This window comes from Protopterus annectens, chromosome 2.part0, assembly GCF_019279795.1.
Source record: "Protopterus annectens isolate FY-2018-M chromosome 2.part0, PAN1.0, whole genome shotgun sequence".
Classification (NCBI taxonomy): domain Eukaryota; kingdom Metazoa; phylum Chordata; order Ceratodontiformes; family Protopteridae; genus Protopterus; species Protopterus annectens.
Window position 1 is genome coordinate 628,870,028 of NC_056728.1, and position 26,894 is coordinate 628,896,921.

The 26,894-nt window shown below is 43.8% G+C and overlaps 1 protein-coding gene across 1 annotated transcript in view; it reads left to right on the forward strand.

Annotated features, from left to right (window-relative positions):
• The window catches only part of LOC122793174 (stimulated by retinoic acid gene 6 protein-like), a 953,191-nt gene that overhangs the window by 659,688 nt on the left and 266,609 nt on the right, over positions 1-26,894 (forward strand). Inside the window, exon 10 of the mRNA XM_044060994.1 lies at positions 1,314-1,470. Coding sequence (XP_043916929.1) covers positions 1,314-1,470 — 157 coding nt within the window. The remainder of the gene's footprint in view (positions 1-1,313; positions 1,471-26,894) is intronic.

A 26,894-nucleotide genomic window follows, 5' to 3' on the forward strand; every position in this document is an offset into this window, starting at 1 on the left:
AAGCTAAAAATGAGTGACTGTCCATCTCTGTCTGTCTGATCACGAACTGAAGTTAGGAATCAACTCTTTTCTCTGAGTCTGAGAACTCTCCGTAAAGCAAGCCAAAAAGTAAACAAACAAGTTGTTTCAGGAATGGTAGCAACCAAAGTAATGTGCTACTACTGATTATTTCTCGCTCTGTTTTTCGGGAAGAGAGTGAGAACCAGTCAGAAGCCATCCAGCCGTCCACATCACGTATGTGACTGCGAACATGGCAGTCCAATCCCCTTCCACTTTACTGTGCGGTTAAACCGCATAGACTTCTGGGCATCACACTGATGCCTTCTCTCCTTAATCTGGACTGCTTTTACAGCAGTCCAGATTTACAGAAACTAATTAAAAAAAAAACCCGGAACTTGCCGAGCATGCGCAGTTCGAGTTTCGGGACTTTGCGAGTCAGTCGGACTCGCTTAGAGCACTGCAGTAAATTTGAATTGAAATAATTAATTTATACATATTTTATTTTTAAAAATGTTCTTTTCTTTTCTTCATAGCTGGAGGGGGAGGGTGAGCTGCTGTTCTGCAGTCCGATGGCACTAACCGCCACTGATAAACCCCTTAACTGATCTAATTGCTTTGTTTTGCTATGAAAGGGGAGTGTTAAATTCTCCTCCTCTCTGTAATAAAACAGTGGAAAGCAGTTCCACAGCTTTCTCTTTTTTTTTTTTTTTTTTTTTTGCATTAGCTGATTGTGTTCCTGACATTAGCAAGATTAATTGCCCATCTAAGATTGACAGCAGTACCTGACAGGGCAAACTACAGATTTAACTGTGTCTATGATATATATATATATTTTTTTTTTTGCATTAGCTGATTGTGTTCCTGACATTAGCAAGATTAATTGCCCATCTAAGATTGACAGCAGTACCTGACAGGGTAAACTACAGATTTAACTGTGTCTATGATATGTCATGCAGGTGGAGACAAAATTATCTGCAAAGTATGTGAGAAGTTGAGCTTAGAAAATGTAGGTGGGCTTTGTCTTCCTTTGAATCCAATGCAAGGAAATACAAGTTATAAAAAGTGCAAGCAGGTTTCTGGTACCTATACAATGCTGGAATCATATTGTAGGGAGAAAAGAATCCTAAAGATTGAGTTAAACTGTAGGAGAGGGTGGAGTTTTCCCTTTAAGTAAAGTTCTCAGCTACATACAATTAAACCTTTGGATGATGTAAACCTATGTTTGTTTTTCTGTCTTAATTCATTAACTTAAGTGTTAGAAATGTAACACTTCCATCTAAATTAATTTCCGTGTCTCTTTTTTTATTTCACAGTTTGTAGTTGTTGAATACTACTCAGTCATGAATTATGCTTTCAGTGTCTTAAATCTGCTTAAAGAAGAATTTGAGAAGTTGATGAGTTTCTCCAATGACACACAACAGTACTTACCTTCAATTGTTCAGATGGAAGAATTTGTTAGTGTCGCACAAAGTAAGTAATGTACCATGTCTGATATTGTTGTGTTCTGTTAATAATATTAACAAAAATTATTTATTTGAAATCTCCAAAGAAAAGTATAAAATAACAAATGGGGAAGTTTAAGAGAAAATAAGCTGTTGCACTTTCCACATGGCCCATGGAGCACTGCAGTGCTGCAGATGGCATGATAGGTATATCCTGGAATGACATTATTGCATCACAGTGACAGATGACAACTCCATTTACAAGCATGGCTTGCTGCAGGTGAGATTTGGCCACAGTTATGAGAAGAAAAAAAATGTGCCATGCAAGAACACACTGGCAGCAACACATATGGCATAAGCAATTTGAGATGAATGCCCTCTAGTTGTAATTCTGCTCTGAATATCAGTTGGTATTTCATACTGTGCTCATTGTAGCATGAAACCTCTCATAAATGAAGGATGCTTCTGCAGTTTATACCCAGTGTGAGCTCTCCTATGCCAAATTCTTTAGCATAGGCCTTGATGGCTTGACATAGGAATAAAGTATCAGACAGAATTTTGCAGCAGGTTTAAAGATCTAAATATCGTGACCAAGATGGGATCCTTTACTACCAGAAATTTACTTCTCATGATGCTCATTTCACTTGTTCATCTTTTACACGGAGGGAACACATTTGCACATTGTTTTCTTGCCACAGAGACCAGTTTCTGAGAGTGTTTTATCACTGTAAGCATAAACCAGGAACTTGCTGGACAGATAGTGCTTCAGCACAGGCATTCCGTATTATCTGTAGTCAAACTGAAATGAAACTGTTTTATATAATTCAGCGTGTTCATTATAAATTATTTTCTTTATCGGGTTCATTTTGAAGTACCATACTGCCATGGAAAAATACTTACAATAAGCTTTCCCCTTACTATTTGGGGATGCTGAAGTAATACCCATATTTATTTATTTATTTACTTATTTTACATTTGTTTACCAGGAATGTCCGGCAGGGCATGTATCCCATTTTCAGCGGAAGCCTGGGGAGAAAAGCTTCACAAAGATTAGTACAGTAAATACAGTAAATACAGTACACATGTTAATAAAGTGCAATTTCAAGGTGAAGAAAGGAGCAAAAAGTTAATATACTATAAGGAGCACAGTGTGTTGCAATAAAAATACAGTTGAAAGGACATTTTGTTCAGTCATTTGGTTACATTCATCAGTGGCTAGTACAGTAAACACACATTGACTTAAAGTATAGAAAGGAGTTGTTGCAAGCTTTCATAGAAGGTTAAGGTATGATATGATCTAATTAAATGAAGCTACCCAGGGTCAGAACAAGTACATAACCAAGAACTATGTAAATGAGACCGGAGGAGTTTTTTTAATTATTTTTGTTTTCAGTGGTCCTAATATCTACAGGCATGGTTTTCCATGCTTTTACAACAGAAATGATGAACAAGGAGTCCTATTAACAATATAAACCAGCTTCCCTGTTAGGACTGAGTTTGTTAGATATAATTTTTCCAAAAAGTTAATCTGAGTATCTTCTGCTTTGCAACTATATTTTCTAACTAAAAAAAAAAAACAAAACAAAAAAACAAACTGTGCTATAACGGCAGTAGGTACTTTAATATAAAAAACAGAATAAAAGAGGTAAGCGCTTTCATAAAAACTTATTCAGACCATGAAATAACATCACAGCATAACCATTTAAATACAAATTCAAAAGCATACATCATCCAATTTTCCAGTATCTTCAAATGCACATGATATAAAAAGCAATTACCCTCTTCTTTTCTTCAATTTAGGTTTTAAAGAGACCTTACCCCGGATTCATGAATCCTCCGTGTAAGACTTAATAAGCCATGAATATTCATGAGGGCGCGCTGACTCAACCGTAACTCTTACACGGACCGAGTATGAAAGCAGGGGGTGTGTCCAGCTGCCGAGCAGTCTAAATGTCCACGCCCCTGCAGGTGTAGTAAAAGCAAAATGTCAACACACAAGAGTGACTTTGCTTAAATGTACTTGCACCCAACACCATAGTCCTTGACACTGTAAACCCCCATCACAGTTATAAAAAGTAAAATATTTAATTTATTTTTTTTTTTAAATCCACGATATAGCTGCCCGTATTTGCGCGTGTGTGCGCGGGTGTGCCCATTGCTTAGCTATAGTTAGCAATTCCGACATGGAAGAGCATAAGAAAGAATGTTTATGCAAGTCACACCAAATTGCAATGGCGTAATGGTAGCGCGTATGCACAAAGAGGAGTCATTCACGGTTCGAGTCCCACCACTCCCCTTCTTATTTATGTTTAAATCAGTATTTGAAATAATACCAGACATATGATTAAAATTTTATTAAAAGCAGTGACATGGCCAATGTATCAGTGAACAAAATATATATTTTTAAAGGACGCAGATATAGAATAGCCTGCTGTTAAGCAACGCTTTACCCAGCTAAACACAGGTGCCCATAGTTAAATAGCGCTTTAGCCAGCTAAACAGAGGTGCCCATAGGTTAATAGCGCTTTACCCAGCTAAACAAAGGTGCCCATAGTTTAATAGCACTTTACCCAGCTAAACAGAGTTGCCCATAGTTTAAAAGTGCTTTACCCAGCGCAATGTGTTTGCGTGGATGTGCGCGCCGTGCCAACCAGGGCACGGTAGGGCATCGGGTAGCAATGTAGAGCTAGGTTGCTTAAACGCAGCCACACCCCCTAGCCTGTCTAGACAGTATTAAAATAAATGAGTGACAAGGTTCGAACACAGGACCCTGTGCATCATAATCAAAGCACAGAACCACTAAGCCATGACAGCTTAGGAGAAACAGCCACTATTAGCATACATATACTTAGAAATGGTAGATTAACCATTACTAAGCAGGTCTGCAGTCAGCTTAGAATTCTCAAAAATGGCCAATCACAAAAAAGTGCGGGAAATGCGGCATATTTAAGCCTCATCGGCGGGAATACTCTCCATAACTGATTGTGGTACCCATTTGCAGTCAGGATGGCAGGTGTCGGAGAGGGCAATCGCTTTAGAACGCAAAGGTGGGGCATTGAGGAGTCCAAATATATGGTTTGGCTCCTAGTCCTCCAACATGAAGGCCGACTCATGCAGGGCCAGGTTCAATGGGGAGCGTACAAGGCAGAGGCGTGGAACCAGTTGGCACATGATCTTACCAGTGCCACAGACATTCCTAGGACTGGTGAGCAGGTCCGTCACCACCATGCAGACCTGAAGCGACGAAAGGAGGACCAACTGAACCGATGGATCCAGGAGGCCCGTCAGATGCCCAATGCCCCACTACTAAGTATCCATGTAATTAAGTATGTAAGAAATGCTATCCTAGCCTATAGTATGGATAGGTATGTTCCAATATCCCTTCATTTATATTACAGCTGCAGATGTTCATTCTGCGAATCAGCAAGCCTATGCTGATAGGCTGGTAAGGCTGCGCCACCAGGCAGGTTAGTAATTATTCAGCTGGTATTATTATAGAATATAAGTGAGACAGCCTGTAAAAGAGTTCAGTGTTGTAACCCAGTAATAAAGGTCAAATAAGCCTAGAATAAAGCTTCTGCTAGTATTCTAAGATCAGATAAGCGATGCAGCCTGAAAAAGAGTATTGTAATCCATTAATAAAGAGTAAACAAGTCTCAAATAGAGTTTCCACCTGTACTGTAATATCAGATAACTGCTTCAGCCTGAAAATGAGTGTTCTAATCCATCAGTAAAGGACAGACAAGTCATGAATACATCCTTGTATATAATGACATATGAAATAAGTGAGTCAGCTGGAAAGGATTGTTGTAACCCAGTAATAAATGTTAATAAAGCCTGGAATTAAGTACCATCCTGAGATGTAAATGTAAAATAAGTGAGAGAGTGTGAGAAAGAGTTTGAAGCTACCAATAAAGGTGTAAGAAGTCTGGAATAAAGGTATACTGCATGCACTACATAATGAAATGAATGAGACAGCGACAACCAAAGAGTGAAATGTTTTTAATAAAGTACAATGCCTGGACTGTGTCCATCCCACATTTTGGATATGTTGTTGTACCCTTGCATTATGGAGATAGTATAGTTGTATGAAATGCTGAACATCCACAGTTGTCTAGGCCCATATAAACTGGCTGATGGGAATGCCAGTATCTCAGAAGAATATTTATAGTCCTCAACTGTTTCATGTATAGTATGTACATGTTAATCTGGTACATGAGCAGCTTGTGCTTGTGATCCCACAAATGTCAGTGTGTTGCTAGAACTGTACGTAACTGTTCAAATGTAGCAGGATACTTTACCTGAACACAGCCAGATATGAACATATATGAATACAAATGGAATGTATATTAATGTAGCAGTAACATCTCCATCACCAACATTTCTAAGGTTACATACAGTGAACTGTACTAATACATGTAGGGGATATATATCTGCATCTAGTAGGAATGTACAGTATACATATAGGTATTTTAAGTTGTTAATGTAATATTTTACCACCCTACGTTATGTTCACAAATTATGCCATTCCACACCAAACTGGGTATGTGTATTCACAATTAATTCATGTGGACATTTGTCCTGTTGGTTTATACATATCTGCATGTACGTTGATGCATGTGCCCTGTTCACATATCCAAACCTGATGGCCTGTTGCCACCAATCAACCCTGCATGCTTTTGGAATGTCCACTGTTGTTCTAAATATGCATGTGTTATGCTTGCTGTTCAACGTTTGGAATTCATGTGTGTTTGGTTAACTGGGAATACTAATGCATGCTGTTACAACTAATTTGGAATGGTGTTGTTTGTTACTAAACCAAAATGCCATTAAATACTGCTAAACATAGGACAACTGAGAAGGCGGGTCCCAGCGGACCCACCTCTCCCACCTCATCTGGCAATTACACCTGGCACCAGTGCCCAGCCCGGGACCTCCTCCTCCTCCAGTGGCCCTGTGCCACCTTTGGGTGGAAGCGCTGAAGGGGATGGGGCTCGCCCCTTCTGCGAGCGTGGCCAGAGGAGAGCCTCCACTCACCCTCCAAAGGGTCCGGGCTGTGGTGCGTAGTGAGATCAGGCGTTCTGTGACTGATCCCCTATGCCAGCTTGAGGAGAGAGTGGCGCAGCTCATGGGTGTGCCTGCCCCTCCTATCCAGCCCCCAGCACAGCCTCGGCGTGGGCTGTGAAGGTGCAGTGGTAACTGCCCATGGGTGGGGATCTCAGTTCCACTGTTGCCATCTGTGGGCTCATGGGCTTGTGATATCCAAACATCCGTCCCCGTCAATTGTGTTTACCCACCACATGTGTCATACTCCACCCCTGTATGCATCTTATTTGTCTTGTCTGTTAACCTCCCCAACCCACCTCCCCCAATATTCCTACTTCCTTCACCTCACATTTCACTCTACCTGGAAAAAAAAAAAAAAGGACAATCTGTACCCGCAAAAAAATTACGCCCTATACATAGCTGCCCATTTCGCACACATGTCTGCAGGACATGTAAACTGATAATTACAATTGGCTGTACAACATAATACGTTGTCCTCACCCCTCTCTCAGGGGTGGAAGGTTTCAAATCTCACTCTAAATTTCAAACATATGCACAACTGTTGCTGGTAAAGAATTGGGCAGCTGTGGGCCTTCCCTACATCCTTCCTGCACATCCCAAGCTTGTTTTCCTACTGTCCTACCCTCTTTGTGTCCCCTTTTTCACCACTTTCCTATTTCCCCATTTTCTTTTCTTTAAAAGAAATTAGCGCTGGTGTTAGCGGGAGTAAGCGCTTTTAAGCAGTAGTCAGTGGGTGTACGCTTCTGTGCGCTTAGCTAAGCGTAGATAAGCATAGCTAAGCATCGTGCAAACTCGTGCAAACACGCTTACAACTGCTTAAAAGTGCCTTAGTCACTCGGTATGACAAGGCCTGTAGTCTGCTCATCAGCAAAATAAAATACCCCTGTCAGTCCCAAACCCTGGACACACTAGACTGCATGAATTACCACTGAGCCACAGCAGATATACAATAGCTTGGTGCTGTAATAAATATATCATGCATTACTATGAGGGAATGTAAAGGGAAAATAGGAAAGCCAGAGCAATACATTTCAAGACAGACAGAAATATAACATGCATTAAAAGGAGTGAATGTAAAGGGGAAATATGAAAGCCAGAGCATTACATCGCAAGAAAGAAATGTAACATGCATTACAAGGAGTGAATGTAAATGGAAAATAGGAAAGCCAGAGCAATACATTTCAAGACAGACAGAAATATAACATGCATTAAAAGGAGTGAATGTAAAGGGGAAATACGAAAGCCAGAGCATTACATCGCAAGAAAGAAATGTAACATGCATTACAAGGAGTGAATGTAAATGGAAAATAGGAAAGCCAGAGCAATACATTTCAAGACAGACAGAAATATAACATGCATTAAAAGGAGTGAATGTAAAGGGGAAATACGAAAGCCAGAGCATTACATTGCAAGAAAGAAATGTACCATGCATTAAAAGGAGTGAATGTAAAGGGAAAATAGGAAAGCCAGAGCAATACATTTCAAGACAGACAGAAATATAACATGCATTAAAAGGAGTGAATGTAAAGGGAATATAGGAAAGCCAGAGCAATACATTGGAATAACCACTGTAGTATGCTAGTTAATTTTCCAATTCCAAAAGAAAGTACATACTCCCATGTATCCAGTGTTAGCATTAGGAGGTGTGAGTAAACTGACACACTGAGAAGAGTGTACTGGAAGAAGCAACAGTCAGGTTTCAGTACAACATGCATTTCACCGGCTACAGCCCAGCTGCAGATATGAGACATATACCAACCTTCTGACTCACACAACAGTGTCCACAGCAAACAAGCATGGTCCCCACCTTGCAAAACTGAAAGGCCTATGCCTACCTAACCTATCATTTTATAGCAGCATCCTGAAATCACAGTGAGAACTGCAATTAGCACACAGCAAGCTGCATGCAATTACTAAATGGTGGGCACCAATTGGTGCAGAGGCCATCACATGCACATGTGCAGATACCTACAAAAGCAGCCTGTACTTGCTGTCCACACATGCAATAATATCATTGAAGCATATGGAGAGAGAGCGAGCAAGTGAGAGAGACAGACAGACAAACAAACAAACACAAATAAACAAATGAACGAACAAACAGAGGTGTTTTGAGATACCAAAATAAAAAAAATATTTAAAAAGAACAATAAACGTCAACAGGTACAACAGACAGAGGTAAGACATACAAAGGTAAGGTATGTAACAGATATGTATTTGGTGGGATGCAAATGATGTGTCTGAAGGGTACTGTACATACAGTGAACCCTCCATATGTGTGCACAGTCCATATCTATATGTAAATGCAGATGTGCATAGGGCAAGGGACATACTGCAACTGTTAGTGAAGGCTAGACATATATATGTAGTTGAAGGTTGCTATGTGCACATATCTATATAGGTTGTAGTGTCTGGCATTGAAAACAGTAAGCAGTGCAGGTATATGTCATGTGGTGGTTAAATGCTGTGGGACTGAGACAGTGAGGCCTGCTACAGCTATACGGCCTGAGGACAGCAAAATGCATTCCGCGCAACACTGTGCAATATTGTTACAAAATTGTATGTCTCACAACTGTTTAATGATTGATATTCCCAACATGAAAGGTGGCCAGTATATGTGCTTATATGTGCATGTATATGTACAGCAATGGATGTTTACAAGTATGTGTATATATACCTGTATACATGTATATATATACATGTATAGAGAGAGTGAGATATATATATATATATATATATATATATATATATATATATATATATATATATATACATATATACAGATATATAGATATGTAGATATATAGATATGTAGATATATAGATATATAGATATATGTAGATATATAGATATATACATATATAAATATATAGATATGTATGGATATATCCGGATATATATAGGTATGTGTATATATATATATATATATATATATATATATATATACAGAGAGAGAGAGAGAGAAAGAGAGATACATATATATATATATATATATATATATATATATATATATATATATATATATATATATATATATATATATATATATATATGTATATATATCTATATATATATATATATATATATATATATATATATATATATATATATATATATATATATATATATATATATATATATATATATATATATATACAGTGAGAGAGGGAGACACGGGGTCAGATGTACTGCAACAGGTGCCTGGTGACCAACGCATTGACTGAACACCAGTGTTGATACTGCAGTACCATACCCCATTCCAAAACACTTTACACACTAACTACCAGATAGGTGGTTGCCTGCCCAACACTGAAGGTGTCAGAAGGGAACATAGGACACGGTGTACAGTAGCCTCCCCTCTGATAATCACAGTTCCACACTAGTCTTGTAATCCCTCTACATGGTATGTGTCATCACAAAAGGTGTGCCATCTAGGGAAATATAGGTCAGTGTACCCCCTACTCCTCACAATGCCCCATGTGGTAGGTACCTCACATGACAACCACAGCAAGTGGAAAGGCCACAGACATACCTAACAAAGAGTGACACTGCCCCAAACACATGCCCTATGCAGACTGACTCACAAAACCACAGCTAGAGTGCATTGCATATGTCATACACAGAGGTCACCACTGCCGGACATACAGAGGTATGTCACACCCATAGCAGTCGGCCAACCACCATGACAACACCTCACAATCCCTCCAGGCTACATGACCTAGGGCCCTAATCCTTGTCATAGCACTAAACAGCACATGCTGGAGGTACAGGTTCCTATACACAAATATGCCATACTCTGGACTAAACTACCCAGCATTCATAAACATGACTCCTCATTAGTAGATGTCATACATACCCCTGATGAATGTTATGGAGATAGGTAATATGCCCTGGGAATCACCTCTGTGTATCCGTTTGACAGGAGCAAGTGTAATCACATTACATGTGGGTCAAATGTCAGGGTAGCATATGGCTAGGCTGCTGTAGGCCCCGGGCCAATAGTGTAGTAGCTACCTATGACACAATGCGCACACACATGTACTCAATGCAATACCAGCTATGTGAGGTGGAATGAGTGTGATACTGACTGTGTGCAAGGTCTGTAAAGGTGTGATAGCTTAGCGTGAGGTTGTGTCTGTCATGGTAGTTTGTGTCCTAGGTGTGAGGGCAGAGAAAGATGTGTCCGTTATTGGGATGCAGACATAGTAGGATGGCATATGTTGTGACGTAGTACCTTGTGTATGACTGTGGTGTCCCATTGTAGGCTGTAGCAATACATGTATGCTTAGTAAGTGGTACTGCTGGTGAATCCAGGTCACATATGAACTGTTGTACTACCTGAAGCTGTAGGCCTAAACATCACAGTATGGTGTATGTTCACATTCCCTGGTATCACTGTCTTGTGTGTTTCCTGTAGTCTGCACAGATCACATTCCTCAGGCATAGATATCTGTAAGTAGGGGCACACAGTACTATAAGGTACACAGGTAATGCTCATCTGTGTTGGCATACATTTGTGTGTTGTATGCATGTCTAATGTGTGTGTAATGATGCCTGTACCATGGCCGCAATCACATGTGTGTTACAGGGTATGTGTGTGTACCTAGCAACATGTATACTCAGTTACAGCAGTATGCCAGCTGTATTAACAACCATGCACATATGTTAGGTAGGGGTATGGCATCAAAGTCTAGGGTGGTTTACTGTTAATACTGTAACTGTACATTACATTCATTGCATTGGATGACAATATTCATCATGCATTAGCTTGATATATACCCCAGTGTGAGGTTGTGCATTGTATCCAATACAGTGTGTCGAGTACTGGCGTATACTGGTTTGTTGTATGGAGTGCGGCAGCCACTGTCAGGCAGTTGTGGGTTGACCACTGATATGTGGTATTGAATGTGTGTATCCTCTGATAGACAGATGCTATATCTGGCAGTTAAGTGATATCTGTACTTCATAATGTTAAGTGTGCCACATGACTTGCTCACACATATTGTTTAATCGTCTTCCAGAGTTATGGCTCATCGCCACAATCCTGTGTATACAGCTGCAGAGGAGGAGGTCATACAGGCCAGCCTGTATCAGAACTATGCACGGCTTTTTTCCAGGGCCAGCCAGCACCAGCATGAGTGCACTGCACTGTGGCAAGATCTTGTTTGCCAGGTAAATGACATAGACATGCATAACCGGACATATGAGCAGGTACGCCATCACTGCAGTGATTTAATCAGACATGTCCGGCAGCGTGCGTCTGATATCCATAGGCAACAGCTTGCCACAGGTGGTGGGCACCCATACATCCCCCCTCACCAGAGTGGAGGAGCTGCTCCTAAGAGTGGTGGCTCCTGGCCTACAGCAGCAGCAACATCATGCATGTGTCATCATGGAGGCCGGAGCTACCCAGCAGGACAACATGGAGCGTGCAGGTAATATGCCCTAGCTGTAGACTACTGTTACCTGTATTGTTAGAATATGCTTATGTGAGATGTATACTGTGTGTTTAGCAGTTGTGCTGCCTCTTGTGTGCAATACTGATATTTGGAATAGTATCTCCACACCTGTGACTGTTGACTGTTGTTCCACTATAGATTAGCGCACTCACTCACGGCAGCAATGCCACAGTTGTGGCCACTGATAAACTGTGTCATATTCTTGTAGGTCCCTCTGGTGTGACAGCAGGGCAGAAGGTACATGCTGGTGAGTGTGTTAACACTTTAATATTGGTAATTAAATGTGCATGTCATAGGTGAGGCGTAGGCCATGTACACGTAACACACCTACGCATAATGCATGCTGTCCATGTTTGCTGTGAGACATTAATCATCTCATTAAAGTCAGTAGCTGCCTCAAACACATACACTGCACAGTGCAGCAGACACAAGTGTGGCAACACTGTACTGCACCTTAGATATGCATAGTTGCCACAGCTATATACAACAGAACACGTTTATCATATGCAGTACATGAAAACATGCTACATTTCCCATCACACCCGCTGTAAGGTCACACGTCAGTATCCCACATGTCTTGCGCACACACATGCTGTACCTCAGGGGTAGAGTCCTATCATGGGTGTGTGCAACACTCTGCAACACATAACACAGTCAAGGTAGGCAATGCTCCCTATTGGTCACCTCACACACCCATGTACAAGGTGTCTGTATAATTGTGAACATAGCCACGGCACTGCAGTTCAGGTGCAGCATGCTAGGCGGTGGTCTAGCACACATTAGTAGCTATGAGTGACCACAGGATGCATGTTGATGATGGCACAGGGTACTACATCCCATCCAGTTACAGTGACCACAGTACTACTCATAGCAGTCATTGCTTTGCACCTCAATGTTGTGCGTGTGCAAACATATGCACCTATACACAATATGCATAGCATGTTGTGTGTGTGCTTACATATGCCGGTATACACAATATGCACAGCAGTCGCCATCCAAACAAAGTGTCACATATATGTCCTGGAATGCTAGTGGGTGTATAGGTCACTTGACACACATTGGGTATGTGTGGTGTTTAATGTTGCAGTCGTGTAGCATGACATGCCATGTGTGGCACCGACATATCTGCAATATGTCCCACACTCACCATAACCACTGTACCCTGGCCATTTAGAGCATTGGGATACCTTCATGTCATCATGCAGCAATCATCCCGTGTGTGTACATAGCATGCATGTGCTACACCTGTGCCCACTATTATCTGCTTTGGACACAGACACTGTACTCAGACATTGATATCTATGTGACACACAGATAACACATGCAGCCATGGCATGTATACGTGTGAGTGATGGTGCACAGGGCATTGCAGAGCTGATAATACCTGCACAGCAATGTTGTGTCCATGTACAAATTTTGTTCCAGGGTGTAGCCAATCACTGAACAACTACACAGTTGCAACAAAGCCATGTATACTGCCATTACATTGGGGCATCTACGCTTGCACTCTATGGTCATGTGCAACACATATTCTGCATGCTGACACGTGTGTGGTGACTGTTTACCTTGTGATACTGACACCCACCTTCACCCACTATAGAGTATGTGTTGGATTGCTGGTGCGTGTGTGTATGTGCTATAGTGACGAGTGTATTACTGTTCATGTGTGTATGTGTGCATGTGCGCATGTGCGCATGTGTGCATGTGTGCATGTGTGCAAGTGCTCATGTGTAGACCGTAAAGTGTGTTTCCTGTCTTCTTCTCACAGGTGCTGAGTTAGGGCTGGCCGAATGCAGCAGGGAACCTGAAGCCACTGCCACGAATAGTGCTGATGATGAGACATGTATTTTGACACAGGGAGGTTTGACAGGGTCTGTCGTTGGTCCACCAATCGACAGTACACAGCGTTCAACCCCATCTATGTGCACACTCATACTGCCAATACATCCCTCACCACCAATGGCCATAGGCGAGGGACAGCATACAGTTGGCACTGACCAGTAGAGTGTGGTACCCATGGCACTTGCATCCCCTCACAGCAGCCATAGCCGTATTCCTGGAACGGTACCACATAGGCGGAGGTCCAGGGGTTCTCAGGGGAGCACCACTGGTCATATTGCCCCTGGCAGGTGTGCCCTCACTGGTCCTACGATGTCCAGTATGTTCCAGGCTGTAATGCAGGCTCAGGCACGTATGGAACGGTACACCAGGCAGGGACTTAGGGCGCAGAGGGCACATTACACCACTATCAATGACAGCATCCATGACCTTGCCGGTGCCATCCGGATGTACACCGAGGTCATTGATAGATGTTCGGGGGAGACATTAGATGCCCTCCACAATATGTCATCCATGCACCTGGACCATGCGGGATGGTTGCGACGTCGACGTGGACGCATGCCAGCAACAGCTGGCAGTGGTCGTGGACAGCCCCCAAGTCACAGCCGCTCATGTAGTGGCAGTACCAGCCCCAGCAATGCTGGGGCTGGCCTGTCCATTGTCCATCCCAGTAGACCACGTGCACGTGGCTCTGGCCATTCCCAGCAGGGACATGGGTCCAGTTGTCCCACCTCTGCCTCTGAGGACAGTACCCAGTCAGGGTTGGTACCCGATACTGTCCGTAACACCCCTGCCAGGCACAGGTACTGTGTCCATGGCCGGAGACAGTAATCTGTATGGCCTAGCAGGTACAGTCTGTGGCTGTCTCACAAGCTACTGTATATGGCAGCCACACACACATTAACCAAATAACTAGGGCTCGCACATACACACACACACATTACATCAACATTGGCCCATGCTGTACTGTTGTCCCTCACACACACACACACACACACACACACACACACACACACACACACACACACACACACACACTCACACAGACATGTCGATTGGATGGGTCAATGTCAGGCTCTGGCAAACAACAAAACACCCTGTGCATATGATGATACCTGTGTCGCCTCCTGTCATCTGTAACATTAATGGAAGAACAGGCTAACATGGTGCTGATGCACAGTGTGACACTATAGCAGTGTAGCAATATTAGCAAGTTGTCAACAGGAAAGTGTAATGACATCCTTGTAGGTATAACTCAGCAGACATTATTCATTAAAGCTCTGATTGTCAATGTAGCATTGTTTACACCACTGTTAGGTCTGACTATGGCCCATGCTGTACTGTTGTCCCTCACACACACACACACACACACACACACACACACACACACACACACACACACACACACACACAGACGTCGATTGGATGGGTCAATGTCAGGCTCTGGCAAACAACAAAACGCCCTGTGCATATGATGATACCTGTGTCGCCTCCTGTCATCTGTAACATTAATGGAAGAACAGGCTAACATGGTGCTGATGCACAGTGTGACACTATAGCAGTGTAGCAATATTAGCAAGTTGTCAACAGGAAAGTGTAATGACATCCTTGTAGGTATAACTCAGCAGACATTATTCATTAAAGCTCTGATTGTCAATGTAGCATTGTTTACACCACTGTTAGGTCTGACTATGTATTGTCCACCCATGTGCTACTTGGCTGATGTGTAATGTGTTGCCAGCATGTGTTAGTGAGTGGACAGTATGTGTGTGATGTGTGCAGTACAGATTAGCAAGTGTACATCTGTGAACATGGTGGATGTGCACTGTCTGTATGTACATGCATAGTGGACACATGGGACATGTGGCATACCCTGTTGTGCACATAGTGAACATGTCACAGTATCTTTCAATGGCCAGTATGCATTCTACTACAGTTATGTACTAACATGGGTAGACATGTGTGTATGACATGGGTAGACACCATGCTGTGGGTGATACTGTTAGTATCTGTCAATGATTTGTGGTCTGGTAGTATACATAACCTCAACAGCATGACTATAAGCAATCATTGGATGTTGTCCTGACAAATGACACACAGTCGTAGGGAACTCAGTAACAGTTGTAACCTTCCGGTGCTACACTATAACATTAACCAGTGGTGATTACCGCCACCCATTCCTGTGTCCACACCTGTTTGGCATATAGCCCCCTTAGGTACATGCAAACACACTAGGGATGTCTCCATCCACATCTGGTAATGCATGCAGTGGTCTACAATCCATTCCCTGGATAGGACACATGTCCTACACAAGGGTATCATACAGACAGCTGCCTGTCATGTGATACATGCTGTATAACAGTAAGCCGACTATGGCATAGTCATCCACATGTACTGTACTCACTATCCCGTCAGTACCACATAGGTGGTAGCCCTCAACATGTATGTTGGGTGCGAATGTGTACATACAGCCTCATGTTATGTCATGTGTCCCTTGGTATCCACATATCCATAGGTATTGTGGAGTCCCAAGGTGTGTCACATGAGACATTGGAGGCCTGGATGCATATACACAAGGCGGTTGTACACCTGTAAAGACTGTCCATTATTGGCAGTCGTGGTTGTGTATGAACATGCCTGACATATACCCCAGGCATATACCCTCACTCACACTACTATAAAGTAACTGTCATGGGTGTGTGTGGCACAGATGACCTTGGCCACAGATCACGACAGTGGATGGGCCTGTCACATACATACATATGTGACCTATGATCTGAGAAGCTGCAGCACAACCTGTCAATGGCAACAAATGTATTTGTGTAGTATGCAGGCTTCACACCTATGTACTGATTAAGGGAACATGTACACATATATATTTGCAACGCATATACCTGATGTGTGCAATGCACTTACTGTTGTAATCATAATATGCCATAACATAGTAAAAGCAAGACCCACACTGCATTGACCAAGAGTGACACACACACAGTCAGCACTTGCAGGATTCAAACCCCTACCTAACTAGGTTATGATACTAGAGAGAGAGATGCATTAGCACAGTGCGCTATTTGCTTTACTGGGTGGTTTCCCTTTTCCGTCTGTATTTCTAGGGTGGTAACATCATCAGTCTTTCCAAAGTGGAATGTACATCTGTGGTGTGTTTTCCCAGTCTTCAAAAAGGCCACTCCTTTCAAAGAGAATTGCACACACCCCCCACACACAGTCAACGTTTGCAGGATTCAAACCCCTACCTAACTAGGTTATGTTACTAGAGAAAGACGCATTAGTGCAGTGCGCTATTTGCTTTACTGGGTGGTTTCCCTTCTGCGTCTGTATTTCTAGGGTGGTGACATCAGTCTTTCCAAAGAAGAATGTACATCTGTGGTGTGTTTTCCCAGTCTTCAAAAAGTCCACTCCTTTCAAAGAGAATTGCACATACCCCCCACACACAGTCAGTGTTTGCAGGATTCAAACCTCTACCTAACTAGGTTATGTTACTAGAGAGAGAGAGACGCATTAGCGCAGCACGCTATTTGCTTTACTGGGTGGTTTCCCTTCTACGTCTGTATTTCTAGGGTGGTGACATCATCAGACTGGACATGGTAATGTGTGTACACTTTGTTTTATGCCATTCCAGGAATGGTCCATGTGGGTCGTCAGGTGTCAACAGCTGGAACAGGAACTCATAACACTTACCTTGTGTGATCTATTTGTGGACACATCGACATTCCTTCATATGTCAACACATATTTATGCACAGCCTGTTGGTTTTGTGGGTACTACATGTGTCTGGGATGTTGATAAAGGGCTATTCAAAGTGTATGTGAGACATGTGTAGCTGTGTTCAGTGGTGTATGTCTTGTGTGTCTGCCTTGCAAACAGTCTAGCATGTTTGGGAACCGTGATCCGCACATGAACATACCACGGTTAGTAGGGTTGTGTGTATGTCAGCTTCCAATAGCTCGGTTTATGACTTCAACCATGATGAACTCCATGGCTTGCAGATGATACTTCATAGGCATACTGGACTGTACATCCCATGGTGTGTTGTGCACCAACACTTGTGTGGAGTGCCATATGTTGCTGTAACACATTCAACGGTTCCACATCCTGTGTAGGGGGGGAGGTTCAGCTGACTGTTCAGGTGCAGGATCTGTTTGTTCTGTAGTTTATGCATGACACATATTGGGAATCAATGTAGTCCACTTGATGCCATGCTTTTAGCATTGGGGGTAGCTGTTCATCCATTCTACATGTGATATCTCCTGGCATGATGATATGGACTATCGTCGGTGGGAGGTGGGTATGTATATATGGGCCTGTCTGTCAGGATGTCAGCATTGTCAGTCAGGTACAGTTGGCCCTGACTCATGACATATATGTGTGCACATTGCTATATATGACATAGCTGTCGGAGGTGTCATGATTCAGTCTGGACTCCTTCTCAGCAACTCTTTACAGAACACCAACAAACCTGAGCACTAATCCCTGTTATACTCCTTTACACACTTAACACCCTACTGATCCTTTGTCATCTGGCTACAGAGTATGTCATGATGATATCCAGGCATGTCCAGGGGTCGGCTTTGTGTGCACTCTCCAGTCCAGCTGGTGAATATTGTGATGTAGACACAATGTCACATCTGCCTCATGTACACAGACAAGACTCTCCTCCTCACAACAAACCCAGATATATGTGTGAGATGCACCTATAGAGACATACAGGGTGCTGAACTCTCTCTCGACCCATGACTGGCATAGTCTTATCAGGTGGTGAAGATAACCACACACACCACATATCAGTCTCACATATCCTCTGGCGACAGCACTCAGACCACATTATCACACATACACATACTCAGATGCTGTAAATGAACTCTGCCTAAGCAGCAGAGACCTCCACAGCAGGCACACACACAACTTCTACCCCACTACAATTCCCACATCGCACATAGTTTACAATGTCAGTGTGCCACACAGTCACTTGCCTTCGGGCTACACAACACACATAATACACTTGTGATAGGCGACACTTATTGTCAGACACACTGATGTACCACTCACCAGCCCATACAAGGGAATAGTCCCTTTGTGCTGTCTGTCGTGTGCCAGGATCTGCCACATAACACATGCAATCAGGTCACTACTAAGCAAGTACAGGACTGGCATCATCATTGTCCATGCTGGTGCGTAAAACCTCAGATGTTACTCCCTGGACCACATGACATGGTACATGGAGGAACAGTGCCATCATGTAGCCCAGGCCAGTATGACCCTGACCTTATCTAGCATCTTACACCCACCAAGTATGATGTCACAGTATACAGACAAACATATCACATTTAACACTTGGCTAACAGATTGGTGTCATTCATAGAGGATACAGTGTCTGTCAGCCTGTGGTGACATGCTCAACATGCCACGTAGCTTCACTATGGACAGATTGCACCTGTCACCCTTGGACCTTTGAATGCTGGCTAAGGCTCTTGCTACCACTATAGTGCATTTGTTGAGCAGGGCTCAAAAGACAAACCCACCTACATAGACATTACAGGTTAAATAACACTAAGGGTAATGCTGCTCAACACCAGATGTATTACCCTCATATTGCGGCCACTCAGGACTCCCCTCAGTATGGGGGATATCAGTATATGTGCACTAACAGATGCCTAGTTCAGGGTCACATATGCACACCAGCACTACCAGGTTATGTTTCATATCAATGCTTTCTGATCACAGGACTTGGAACGGACAACACAACTAGGGTGTGTATCCCTATACATCATAGACACACACACCTCCGGGTTAGTGGCACTGCTGTAAGCATCACAGACCATACATATACAACTACTATTGTTTGAAACTTACTTTCAGTTTGTTGCCTACTACAGACCACCCTGCCATACTCAGGAACCACACTCGGCTTTCCTGGGAACAGTGGGGGATATGATGGTCTCCACAAACATCATTATATTGGGTGACATCAGATACATGAATATTGACTGGGGATACTACTCAAGCCACAACAACCTCGCCCTACAGTCGCTACAATTTGTACATTCATATGCTATGGCACAACCAGTCACCACAGCCACAAGGGGGAATACATATTGGACCTGATCATCACCAACATGGGGACTCTATGTTACACATCAGCAATATACCCCTCATTGGTAAGGTCGGAACATACATCTATCTCACTGGACATACATATACACTCCACACACCCATCCTGGGTAATCTTGGTGAACTTCTGATGAACCAACGTCTCACTTCACCAAAGCAAGGTGGTATCCTTCAGAGAGCTTGAGACAGTGTGAAATACAGCTCCGACTGCTGAATCCTTTACATATACATTCTATGGACTCCTAGTGGACTGCATGGATTGTGCTATCCCAAATAACAACAAGACTCACTCCTCCAATGGCAGGGGACCTGTCTGGTAGACACCAGCCATTAATGAGCTGTACAATGTCAGGAGGAAGCTACTACATGATAGACCACAATCCCAGATGGGGAAAGAATCTGTGATCTGTACTAGCAGACAGCTATGATCAGTCATGTACTTATCTAAGGTCTTCTTCTCACGGACAATTGCACCAGACAAGTAAGACTATCATAAGGCCTTCATCAGTTAGGTCAGGAACCTGGGTGGACACTCACTGATATGCTGTGAGTTACTGCATACTGACTACACTTACCCTGAACCCACTGGCATAGCCAACATCCTGGCAAACAGGTTCAGTGCAGATGTCTCCCCCATCTCCCATAGGGAGCAACTATCCATCCCAACAGAGTGTAACCTCCCTGACACCACACAGTAACAGGTGAGTGCTGCCTCCCCAAAGCATACATTACAGCATCAATATGACCAGTTGGTGTCCCGGCCTGCATCTTACACGAGCTTCATGACAGACATAACCCTCACATTACATCACTGTGCAATATTGGAGTTACTACAGGATATGTACCCACGGAATGGCATACAGCAACAGTGTTCCCACTTCACATAGTTGGTGCCAGAACGGACCACAGACAATATTGCCCTATAAGCCTAACTATCCTGTTATGCAAAGCTATGGAGTGTATTGTCATGGGACTCTTACACATAGACATCAGGAAACTACAGACACTGTGTCCTACACATTTCAGCATTGTTGTGGGCAGATCTTGCCTCTTGAACATGTTTGTATTCTTTTGACAGTTAACAGGTCCATCAACATAGGGACAGTTGTACACGCAGCCTACCTGAAGCTTGCTAAACACTTTCACACAATAACCCACTGGGCCATTATGCATAGGCTCACCAGCATCGATATGGACACATATCTCACATGATGGATTGCTACCTGGATCAGGGATAGCACCCACATGGTCAGAATTGCAGGTGCCATGTCTGACTATACACCAGTTACACGTGGCATCCCACACAGCTCGGTCCTGGGACCTCTCTTGTTCAGTATATATTTGTCTGACGTACAGGCTACCACAGGGGGAATATGTCTGACCTTGTTCACACTTGACTGCATACTGGGTGCCATGATCACCTCTCCAGCTGCCACATGCATACTCCAACAGGGTCTCACAGAGATGGATGACTGGTGCCTGAGCCATGGCCTACAGCTAAATGCCATTAGTTGCATAGTCATCCCCTTTGGGAATAACAACATGCCCACACATTAACACATAGGTAGTACTCCATTACATATGGTAGGTGTTGTTAGGTGATTGGGGACATGACTTGTTTGTACTGTCACCTTTGACATTCACGTTGCCACAGTGGTTAGACAGACCTTCTATATAAGCAACCTTATCCCGTATGGTTTCACATCTAGATCGAGTGATGTCATTGCGCCCCTATACTAATAACAACCATGCTTGGTTACAATGCCACCTTTGGGGTGTACCTTACTCAACACCTGCAGCAACTATACTGACCACAGATACCCATGCAACAGCCACCCCTCAACAATACCCACGAATCACATATCTCACAAAATCAGTGTGCCTCAGTCACAGCCCTTAAGGCCAAACAACACACCAAATACACTTGTTATAGGGGACTCTATTGTCCGGCACATTGACATCCCACTCAACTGACTGAACAAGGAGAAGGTCACTGTAAGCTGCCTGTCAGGTGGCAGGATCCACCACATAATGCAAGCACTCAGGTCACTCCAAAGCAGGTACAAGTATGACTCTGTCATTGTCCATGCAGGTGTGAATGACATGAGACGTACCTCCCTGGACTACAAGAAATGAGACATAGAGCATCTCTCTGATCATGTAGCCCAGGCTGGTATGACCCTGACCTTGGGTAGCATCTTGCCCTCACCAAGAATGATGCCAGAGTATAAAGACAAAATGATCAGTTTCAACAATTGTCTACAGTATTGGTAACCTCCCTGACATCACAGATGCACAGGTGAAAGCTGCCCTCGCCAAAGCAAAAAACACAGCAGCTATGGGACCAGACGGTGTCCCAGGCTGTTTCTTGCACAAGCTCTAAGAAGAACTAAACCCTCACATTAAGTCACTGTTCAAACTTAGCCTTACTACAGGATATGTACCCGAATAATGGCATACAGCTACAGTGGTTCCACTCCACAAAGGTGGTGCCACAACAGACCCTGGGAACTATCGCCCCATAAGCCTGACTAGTCTGGTCTGTACAGCTATGGAGCGTATAATCATGGAACTCATAAACAAAGACATTGGGAGCCTCCAGACACTGGACCCTACCCAGTTCGGCTTTGTTAAGGGCAGATCTTGCCTCTTAAACCTAGTTGATTTCTTTGAAACAGTTACCAAAGCTTTGGATGAGGGCAAGGTAGTCCACACAGCCTACCTGGACCTCGCAACAATGTTCAACACAATTCCCCACTCAGAAATCATACATAAGCTTAACAGCTTAAATATCAACCCCTATATCACAAGATGGGTTGCAAACTGGCTCAGGGATAGAACCCACATGGTCAGAATCACAGGTGTCATGTCCAAATACAAACCAGTTACAAGTGGCATCCCACAGGGCTCAGTTCTGGGACCTCTCTGGTTCGGTATATACTTCTCTGAGGTTCAGGCTAACATGGGGGATTATGGCTGACAAGGTTCGCAGATGACTGCAAACTGGGGGCCATAATCGACTCTCCAGCTGACACAAGAATCCTCCAGAAGGGTCTCACAGAGATGGATGTTTGGTGCCAGAGCCACAAGCTCGAGCTACATGCTAAAAAGTGCATAGTCATCCCCTTTGTGGAAAACAAGGTGCACACAAATTACCACATAGGTGGTAATCCATTAAGTACAGAAGTAGTAATTTGAGATTTGGGGACCAATGTAGATAGTAATCTCTCCTTTGATAATCACATTGCCAAAGTGGTTACAAAGACCTACTATATATGCCACCTTATCATGAAAGGGTTCACATCTACATCAAGAGAGGTCATTGTGCCCATCTACTCGTCAGTCATCAGCCCCATACTTGAATACAATGGCCCTTTTGGGATGTACCTTACCCGACACCTGCAGCACCTGGAGAGACCCAAAAGTACCTCTCCAAGAGGATCATGGGCTACAAACAGATGTCATATGCAGCTCAACTAAGGAAACTCCAGCTCTACTCAGTTGCTTACCACCTACTCAGAGGCAATCTATGCCTGACATACAAAGCCATGTCAAAGCCAGAATTAATGGGCATGCTCCACCTCAAAAATCCAAGTCCCTTAGAGATACACGCTCCAGGGACTTAAACCTCAGCACAAGAATAAAAAGGACATGCTGGAGGGACAGATTAATTTCCCAGAGGCTCCCCTCACTCTGGAATAGAATCCCAATTCATATTAGACATAGCCCCTCGCTGACCCTCTTCAAGCCAAATCTGGACACATGGATGGGAAATTGCAAATTCACCCCTGGGATCTCGTCTGTGTCCCTGCTAGACAGAGGCACAGCAAACTAATCTTAAAGGGTACCTTCTGTGACCTAATTTACAGAGGCACAGTAGACTAATCTAATAGGGAGACGGACGCCAAATACACTCTGGCTAGGCTTATAAATGCCCTAGGGCAGATAGCCTAGTATCTACCTATGAACCTATGAACCTATAAGTTCCACACCAAGCAGATGTAGGGACTCACACAGATGACCTGCACAGTTCAGATGCAGTAACTCCAGCTCTACTCAGTCGCTTACCACCTACTCAGATATGATGTGTGCCTGTTGTTTGCAGTAATACCCCACCCAGAATTAATGGACATGCTCCATCCACCTCAGGATATCCAACTCCCTTGTAGCTACACACTCCAGGGACATATACCTCAGCACAGATGTTAATAGGACATGCTGGAGGGACAGATTCTTATCCCAGGGCCTCCACTCACTCCAGATTGTGATCACAGTTTCACATAGGCAGAGCCACCCACTAACCACCTACAGGGGACATCTTGATGGCTGTATGGGTGATTGTATGTTTACCCATAGGATATCTTTTGTGTCCCTGCTAGACAGAGGCACACTAGCCTAAACGTACATGGGCTATCTTGTGTGACCTACTATTCACTGGCACAGTGTAGTACTCTGACAGGGCTGCAAAAGTCAAACACACTCTGGCTAGGCTTGTACATACCCTAGGGCAGATAGCCTAGTATCGACCTCTGAACCTATGCTTCTGCTCGGGATGCACAATATTTATTGCTGATACTGTTTGCAGGTCTTTATCATCTTTGCTTTCCCAGTTTCTATGAACAACTTAGGTATCTGTGGAACATGTTTGATCATGACAGGGTTCCACTATATTATATAAGTGTCTGTTGTCATGTAACTGTGTGCACAGGGTGGATTGCTGGATAGTGAGAGGTTTCTGGGTTAACACATGCAACTGCCAGATATGTGTGGCCCACTGCTGTAGTCAGACATGGCCTAAGTGTGTGAGCATGCCCAGTTCAGGCTTTCCATGTTTTGTTGCCTGACATATGTCTCATTTATTCAAGTGTGTGAGCATGCCCAGTATGTTGCGATCTGAAGTCCACTACATTTGTGGATGTGTGTGAACATGACCAATATTAACATTTATACTGTGTGTTGGAAGTCAAGTTCTGTTCTTACTGCAGGACTCACCTTTGTGTCATAACTCAACAGGGATTATGCTGTGCCTGCAGGGTTTCCATGAGATACTTTGCATAGACTTATCAACATTCCTTCATACTGGCTGAACAGTGCAATGCTATAATGGTTTAGTGGTTCAGTACTTTAACTATGGTGCACAGTATCCTGGGTTTGAGGCCCATCACTGCTTTATATTTCCATACTGAGCAGACCAGACTGCTTAAGTTCCAGTTAAGCAAATATGAGCATGTTGGCTTTTGTTCTGCTATGCCCTACTTAGACCAGGCTTGTCCGACATTGCTGTATATTCACCAACTTTGCTGGACATTGTCCAATATTACTCAACACTGACCACAGTTGTACTAGTTGCTGTGTGTATTCTGTTTGCATACACTACATGGTGGTAAATGCTGTTTAGCACTACCTTAAATTGCTTGACACATGGCAATCATGCCTCAGGTGGTGCTGCAGGGCTGCCTATGTCGGATGCACATACTACACTCCCTGTACATGTTTGAAGCAGGTAGTGTCAACTGAGGCATCCCTTTTACTATATGTGCGGGTCAGAGAGAGGTATCATTTCCAGAGTTCTTCGCCTACTGGGGCAGGCTCAGGTTGTTCCTCCTCCGAGTCATGCTCTGCCTGTGATGACCTTGGCAATGGTGGGGAGCAGTTTGGGCCAGGCCTATGCTGGTCCTGCTGCAGCTGTTTTTGCAGGATCATATTATGTAGCATAGCACATACCATGACAATTTGGGTACATGTAGTTGGTGTGTACTGCAAGGCTCCACCAGATGTGTCCAGGCACCGGAACCGTGACTTGAGCAGCCCAAACACACGCTCGATTACATTTCGTGTTTGTGCGTGTGCCTCATTATGGCGTTCCTGTTCAGGTGTGTGTGCATTTCTGATGGGTGTCATCAGCCACGGCTCCGGTGCATAGCCAGCATCCCCCACTAGGTGACCATGTGGGATGTCCCCACTGGCAAATGTTTGGTACAGCTGCGTCAGATGCCAGATATGGGAATCATGGTAGCTTCCAGGGCAGCCAGCACACACATTCAGTATTATGCCCTGGGCATCACACATGATCTGGCAGTTGATGGAGAGGAAGCCCTTGCAGTTGAAGTAGACCCTACCCCGCTCACCAGCTGGTGCTTTGATGCGTATGTGCATGCAGTCTATTGCACCCACTACCTCAGGGTATTCCGCTATTTGCTGGAAGAGACGCATATTGCTGGCCAATACCTCACGGGAATTGGGGAAATATATATGATCACCAACATGTGCTGACATGGCATCCAGAAGCTGGTGCAGTACCCTGGATGCTGATGCCTGTGATATCCCCATCATATCACCAGTTGGTCTCTGGAAGGTACCTGTTGCTAGTATTCGTAGGCCAACACATACCTTGGTTTCCACTGGAATGGGTTCCCCTCTGTTGGTTCTGTGTGTGAGGTGTGGCCTGCACAGCTCAACAATTTGCTGCATGAGGTCTCTGTCCACTCTATAGTGCTCCACTATCTCCAGCTCATGTAGCCCCTGGTAGGTTACCCTGGGCCTGTGCACTCTTCTCCGTCTCCTCACTGGAGGTTGGTTGGCAGCATTCCCATTGTCACCACCCTCAGCATGTTGCATATGTCGGTTTATGACAGCAATGGCAGCCCCTAACATTTCTTTGTCTCAGTTAAGCCTTTTCAGTATTCACTTCTCTTAGCTTACTGCAGTGCTGCAGTGTCTCTGAGCAATACATGGTGAAAAGTTGTTTGCAGAGTTTTAAGTGCTGGGCTGGGCTGGTTTACTGCCTGTGTAATTGCCTGATTCTGATTATTTCCACCTGCTAGCTCTGCTGACTCTCCCTGGTTAACTTCCTACTGTTTGTTGTGCTTCCTTTTCTCTTTCCATTTCCTCAGGGGGGCAGCGCCACGCACACTAGCACAGATGCGTGTACACTTGATAACACACACGCACACAGGCTTAG